Source organism: Panicum virgatum, chromosome 9N (assembly GCF_016808335.1).
Source record: "Panicum virgatum strain AP13 chromosome 9N, P.virgatum_v5, whole genome shotgun sequence".
NCBI lineage: Eukaryota > Viridiplantae > Streptophyta > Magnoliopsida > Poales > Poaceae > Panicum > Panicum virgatum.
Genome location: NC_053153.1, coordinates 62627689 through 62634564, shown reverse-complemented (window position 1 = coordinate 62634564; position 6876 = coordinate 62627689). Strand labels below are relative to the sequence as shown.

The 6876-nt window shown below is 45.5% G+C and overlaps 1 protein-coding gene and 1 pseudogene across 1 annotated transcript; one reads left to right on the top strand and one right to left on the bottom strand.

The window, feature by feature from the left end:
• The first annotated feature begins 1227 nt into the window (after positions 1-1227).
• On the top strand, positions 1228-2582 carry LOC120692206 (annotated as a pseudogene).
• LOC120692204 (10 kDa chaperonin, mitochondrial-like) lies at positions 2059-4570 on the bottom strand. The gene is made up of 3 exons (XM_039975448.1): positions 4371-4570; positions 2882-3021; positions 2059-2352 (listed from the first exon to the last, which is right to left on the bottom strand). Exons 1-3 carry the CDS (start codon positions 4473-4475, stop codon positions 2304-2306), a joined length of 294 nt encoding a protein of 97 aa, XP_039831382.1. The 5' UTR covers positions 4476-4570; the 3' UTR covers positions 2059-2303.
• Positions 4571-6876: the final 2306 nt, after the last annotated feature.

The following is a 6876-nucleotide window of genomic DNA, read 5'->3' as shown; positions in this document are numbered from 1 at the left end:
GCTCCCCTTCCAGCCCCTCTGTCTAAGGGAAAGGGCTGTCGGTAGTCTGTTGTCATCAATCTGCCACAAGAACACCTTGATCTTGAGCGGCACTTTCACATTCTGCACGGAATCAGAACTTCTAATCCTAACACCACGATCAGTAAGGCAGGAGTATAAAGATTTAGTTGAATAAGATTTGTTTTTCTCCAAGGCCCACTCGATGACATCGTCCAGGGGAGTCAAGTGACAAGGTTGTAGCAAGGACAGCAAAGCCAAGAAATCATCATATTTTGTTGGCGTCAGGCTTCTTCTAAACTCCACCTGCCACTCATCTTCCATCTAGTTATCAGCCACCAAGGCATTAGGAAATCTGCTCATGCTGTACAGATTAGGAAATTGTGTTTTCGGGGAGTATCATTGAGCCAGATATCAGACCAGAAAAAGGTGGTTAGGTCATTTCCTACCTTGTGAATTGCCCCCATTTGAAGAGGTGTTTAACTTTATGTATACCCTACCAAAATTGGGAAGAGCCTCTAACTTTAGAGCAGAAAAAATTCCCACTAGGCATATATTTTGCCTTCAAGAGTTTATACCAGGTTGTATTTGGAGCTTTCAGGATTTTCCAAATCCATTTTACCAGAAGGCTATCGTTCATATGCTTGGTATTTATCATGCCCAAACCCCCTTGGTTTTTAGGCCTACAGATTGTGTCCATTTTCGCCATGTGGTATTTAAAGTCATCACTGGCTCCTTGCTAAAAAAAATTCCCTCTAATCTGATCCAAATTCTTATGAGTGGATTTTGGGAGGAGGTAAAAGCCCATGGTATAGTTGGGCAAATTCGAGAGACAGGAGTTGGTTAGGATCAATCTTCCTCCCGAGGATAGGTTTTTGCCCTTCCATGGGTCTAGCCTGTTCCTCATCTTGTCAACAATACCACTAAAAGCTTGTATGTCTAGTCTGTTGGTAGAGATAGGTATACCTAAATATTTCATTGGCCACTCCTCTAATCTGCAATTCAGCATGTTGGCTAAGGTTTCTTGTGAACCCTGATAAACCCCAAACACAAAAACATCACTTTTATGAAAGTTGATCTTGAGGCCAGATAACCACTCAAAACAGTAGAGAATCAGTTTAAGGTTCAAGACTGATTTTTCTGAGCAATCAATCATAATAACAATGTCGTCAGCATATTGGATGTGTGATATCCCCCGGGAGCAATTGATCCTACTCCATCTACTGACCAAGCAGTGACGACAACGTGACACGTGTCTGTGCCCGCAGAGCGCCAGGACATCATGTCGACCTCGCTGTTCCTGCTGGGGGAGATCGGGGGTAACGACTACAACCACCCCTTCTTCCAGAACCGGTCCTTCGCCGACGAGATCCGGCCCCTGGTCCCCAAGGTCATCGACAAGATCGAGAACGCCACCAAGGTAAGCTACCCATCTCAGTCCTAATTCCTTCCGATCCCCACGAGCTAGGGCCGTGAAGAAACGTTGACCGACGCTGGATCACATCGTCGTCAGGTGCTGATCGGGCTCGGAGCCAAGAACATCGTCGTCCCCGGGGCTTTCCCCCTGGGGTGCGTCCCGCGGTTCCTGACCCTGTTCCCGAGCGACGACCCCAGCGACTACGACGCCGCCAGGTGCCTCAACCGCCGCCGTCGTCTACGCCGCCGTCCTGGAGATCACCCGCGACCCTCTCATGCACGGTACGCACGCACGGAGCCTGCCACCGAGAGTAGAACGCGAGGCTCCACCAGCTGCAAATAATGGATGATGATGATATGATGGGATATGCAGGGTTCAGGAAGGACGCGGCGCTGACGGCGTGCTGCGGCGACGGCGGGCCTCACAACTCCGGCGTGCTCTTCTCCTGCAACGCCACCTCGGTCCTGTGCCCGGACGCGCCGGAGCACATCTCGTGGGACGGCGTGCACCTCACCGAGGCCGCGCGCGTACCGGTTCGTGGCGCGGGGCGTGCTGGACGGGCCGTACGCCGCGCCGCCCATACTGTCCACATGCGGATGCTGATCCCAAAACTGAACAGCTGCCGAGTCGCGTGCAACAGCAACAGCACGAAATAAATCTGCACGATAATGCTTGTCCTGCACCCAGCAGGTACAACTCATCCCAAAGGGCACGATTACTAGGCGGCATCTTCAAAAAGTTTAGGACGAGGCAAAGATCAATCGAATTCTCAAACAATGGATGGGCTTTGTTTTTGTCCTCCACAGGTTAAAATGAGTAGCTGTGGCTACACTCATGCATCTCCACTTCCAAACACAACTCCATCCTTCAGATCCTGACAAGCCCAGGATCACTCCTCTAGCTTTCCCAGTATGTCGTGCTCTCTGAAAAGAAGGTACCTGAGACCAGTTCAAGCAGCCAGGTTAGAACTCTGCGATTAACAAACCTGAGAGAACAGCCCATCGGTTGATTATAAAAGAAAAGAACTGCTTGAGTCTTGAATCGAAGTAGCCTTTAGCTAATAACTTTATAATCATCGCCCAGTGTTCAAAATTCATATACCATGTGGAGAAAAATAGTGGCAGCACACCTGAAAAAATGAGCAGACTAGAAAAAAAAAATCCCATACTAGTACATAGTATCATGCACAGAATTGTTACATCCTAATTGGTCAGGTTTTAGTTGGATATATAACCAGCTAAAAGAAATAGCAAAAAACTTAAGCCACATGATGTCTTAGCAGAAAAAACCAAATTGCCATTTCACTTGTTGGTCACCGAGTGACACTCCAGACTACTAAATTACCTTCCAGAATGCAAGCTTAAAAGTTGAATGTTTCTAAGCTTATAGACTGACAACCGAAGGAACAGAAAAGGGAAATCGAAAGAGCATTGTACAAAATTAATATGGTAAAGAAATGCTACATACTCTTTCTCAGCGAGCTTCACTTCTGTTCCACCGTACTCAGGAAGTAGAACAGTGTCACCTTCACTCAAAGATACAGGGATCAGCTTTCCATCCCTATCACGATCACCTGGGCCAACAGCTATGACTTTGGCAGCATTCAGCTGGATTCAAATAGAAGGTACATATTAGGCCCCAAAGGAGCATAGGGAAAAAAATATTCAAGACCTACAATAGATTAAGTTAACCTGATTAAATACATTTCAACTCGAACTCACCCTACGCAATGTGCACCCACAGCTATATGAATTTACCACAAAATTGTGGATACAGCACTACACAAAAGGGGGGGAAATGCAAGCTCACAGTGCCAAGATTGATCTGCAAAGGGCTTGATGGAAATTTTGTGGTAACAGAAAATACATTACCACCTAGTAGTATGCAACACTGCCCAAATAAGAATCATAGAATGCAAAATAACCTTAGTACTAGCATTCATCTCACAAGGATAGTAGTGTCTTCTGTAGGTTCAGGACAACTGCACTATCTTAAGGAAGATCATAATGTATTTTATTTACCCCTGAACATATATCAGCAATGTCATTTGTAGACTAGATAACGAAATCATCAAATTCAGCACCCTAGGCGAAACCATTGGCCAACAGCAAAACGGCCTAACAAGTCAACATAATCATGAATCAGACCGTAAATATAAAATAGCAGATAGTCTTGGTACTTCAAAGACCCACATAGACAAGAACAAACTTACCAAACAACACTGCATTAAGTGAGCTGTGTTTCAATCACAATACAGACAAATCTATGCAACATCACTCCACATCAAATGTTTCTTTCTTGATGCTTGTACAGAAGGTTATCATAACAATTAATTAGTGGCAACTGCTATGCAGCATCAAAACCCAATTTCTATTCAACTGTAAATATTTTGAAGCCTGTTATGGGTTCTCTAACCCTGCCTTAACATGGATTCACAAGGAGCGGAAAAAACCCATGTCATGGAAACAGAATTCCAATTTAAACTTTGAATAAACAGTTGAAAAGATTTGACCTTGGAACCGGTTCATGAATTAGCGCTACCACAGGACCAGAGATACCATCACGGGATAATACAAATGCACAATTTTGAAATTCACGCATGAATAATGAAGATTAGTTGCAAGCTCAAATCACACCAAGCTAGCTCTCCTCAGTCGACTAGTTTACAGAATGCTCAACACCCTCACTACACTCCCATCCAATCTGATCAATTCCTAATAATCACGACACGTCACCGACTCAAACCTATACAACTTTCCCCCAAGCAACTCCCTATACATTCTCCCCTCCCTCCGCAACAGGAATCTTCTGAACTTCCCCGGCCCAAATCTACAAACCCAAACCCCACGCCACGAAGGCCGCTCTCGCAAAAAATGCCGCACCAATCGCGCGCGGATGGAGCAAGGGCCCACCACCGAAAGCGGAGAGAAACGAGCGAGATCTGTGTGCCGCGTACCTGCTTGGTGGTCTCCGGGAGGAGGATGCCACCGGCGCTCTTCTTGGGCTGCAGCAGCTTCTCCACCAGCACCCGGTTCAGCGACGGGATCAGACGCTTCGCCATCGCCGCTGTTTTCTTCTTGGGGAGCAAGTTGAAGCGGGGGGATGGCTCTTCCTGCTTCTCCGGTTGCCGCGGCCCGCAGGGTTTAGGGTTCTTTTGGATAACGGCGACGGCGCGGGTGTAGGACGTTTTACAGATTTGCCCCTGGAAAGCGGGCGGGGTGCGGAGCTGCGGCTGAGGGTAGAATGGGGAATGGGTGTCTCGAGGGAGGTCTAGAAGGTTCCAAGAGAGAGGAGGTTCCAGGTCGGGTCGGTGCGCACTCATTCGTTGTTGGGCTAACGGCCCAACGTGCAAGCTGATGGGCTGGTTTCCTATGGTGGAGAACCTCGGCGGTTGTGGGCCAGAGAGTTGAGTTGAAGGACACTGGGCTGCAACTAGAAAATCTTTGTGTTTTTCTTTTGTCGGATTTTCATTTTGCGGAGAAAAGCTGTAGATGCATACTGCATTATCGAATGCGGTGCATGTTTTGCATATAAAGCCCTGAAATGTATTTAATTTTTTAAAGTTTCTTTTGAAAGGGCTACTTTTTTAACAAGGCTACTACCAGTACATTGTATTATGCACATTTAGAAGTTTTTCGGAAATGGAACGCGAACGGAAAACTATACAAGTTAAATCATAATCACAAATATATGTAGCAAATAATTATATCATTAATAATGGGTGGTAAAAGATCTTAATTTTTTTATCTAGATAATCTAAGGGCCGGGTCCTAAAAGGGACCAGATCTAATCTTATACAATTTTAAGCTAAAAATATTAAGGGTTAAGTAGGATTATGAAGAGAGTATTAGGATCGTGGCCCATTACCACCCTGATACGTTAGAAGTAACTTATGATTCCATTCACCACGGTAGTTCTTCATTTTTTTCCTAGGCTGCTCCCAATTATGTCAATTGGGAGTAGCAAAGAACGAAGAACACTTGATTATTTTCGTCCGCGACTCTCTGACAGAGAACATACAGATGCAGCATTGGAGTGGTTACATAGCTCAAATGCTGGGGGAGATCAGCTAATCTTTGACGTCAAATCGAAAATAATAAAAAAATAAAATGAAAAATTGCATGGAACATTCTATCACATCCATGAGTAGCTACATCTCTAAGAAAGAACCTTGAACACAAGAGGACCAGAAGAGAGGTTGAAAGAGGAAGAACGAAATAAACTAAATCCTGGTTCCTGAAGAACTCAAGTGAATAAGCAGCTCCGATCCCCGCACCCCTATCTTCTGTTGTGAAGTGGATTAGGCCCTGTGATGACCTCCCTCTTGTCCTCCTCACCAAGCGCTTGTCCAGCTGCTGCTTCCTTGGCGACCACTGGCTTCATCAGTCCCTTGGCAATCCCCTCACCGCGACCTACCAGCAATCTTCTCCCTTGAAGCAGCCCCACTCCCCGCTGATCGAACCAGCAGGAAGAGGAACAGCTTACGCTCTGAAACTGCAGCAGCAGCAGCAGCAGCAGGGATGCGAGCAAGACTACAGGGACGATGAGCTTGATGAGCTCCTTCCTGCTGCTGTACAGCGTCATCTCTTTAACTAGCTGCAGGATGGAGTGCATGGACGGCGAGCTGATGATCACTCGCTCTGGCTGGCTAGTAGTTGGTTCAGTTAGACAGAGACGACCGATTTCAGCTGGTGTGTAGGAATGGATTAGGTGCGCTGAAACCCTGGAGCGGAGACAAGGCTGAGCTGTGTGCTTGTTCGTTTGCAACCGATCGGGTTCTGCCCGGGCTCGTTGGAGACTGCACCAAAATTTTCCGTCATTTACTGCAAGTCAAAGCACGCAATTAACTGCCATTGATTCTCGTGAAGAAATGGCTAAAGAATGGAGGTCACTAGCAGACTTGTTAGGCCTGGTTTAGATGCAAAATTCAAAATTTCAAAACTATCACATCTACTATGTGCGGCACATGTAAGGAGTATTAAATCTAGACGAAATTTAAAACTAATTACATAGTTTGATTGTAAATTACGAGATGAATCTAATCAGCCTAATTAAATCATGATTAGACTCTAAATTGCTATAGTAATTGCTAATGGTGGATTAATTTCGTGTCAATAAATTCGTCTCGTAGTTTATAGATGAGTTCTGTAATTAGTTTTGTGATTAATCTATATTTATTAATTTATATTTAATACTTCAAATAGAAAAAGATTCTCTTTCAAAAAATTTACACGGTGCATCTAAATAAGGTCTTAGTGGTCGATGTGTAGCAGTGTTGCAGCCACAGCTCACAAGTCCGGTGTTAGAAGCTTCCTGTATCTGTCTTGGCCTGCACATCAGGAAGAATAGCCACACAGTGGCCGTCCTTGTTATTAGACTTACACCTGGAGTCAGTAAAATGCAGTCACGATCATGTGGCCCGTTCACACAGTTGTTGATCGAGTTCAGGACGCATTTTCATC

Bases quoted from the DNA above. Each gene is read 5' to 3' on its own strand.
- LOC120692204 (XM_039975448.1), bottom strand. From the start codon at position 4,475: ATGGCGAAGCGTCTGATCCCGTCGCTGAACCGGGTGCTGGTGGAGAAG. The intron at 3,022-4,370 runs GTACGCGGCACA...ATTTGAATCCAG, and splicing joins TCCCGGAGACCACCAAGCAG to CTGAATGCTGCCAAAGTCAT. The intron at 2,353-2,881 runs GTATGTAGCATT...AACTGGTCTCAG, and splicing joins GTGAAGCTCGCTGAGAAAGA to GTACCTTCTTTTCAGAGAGC.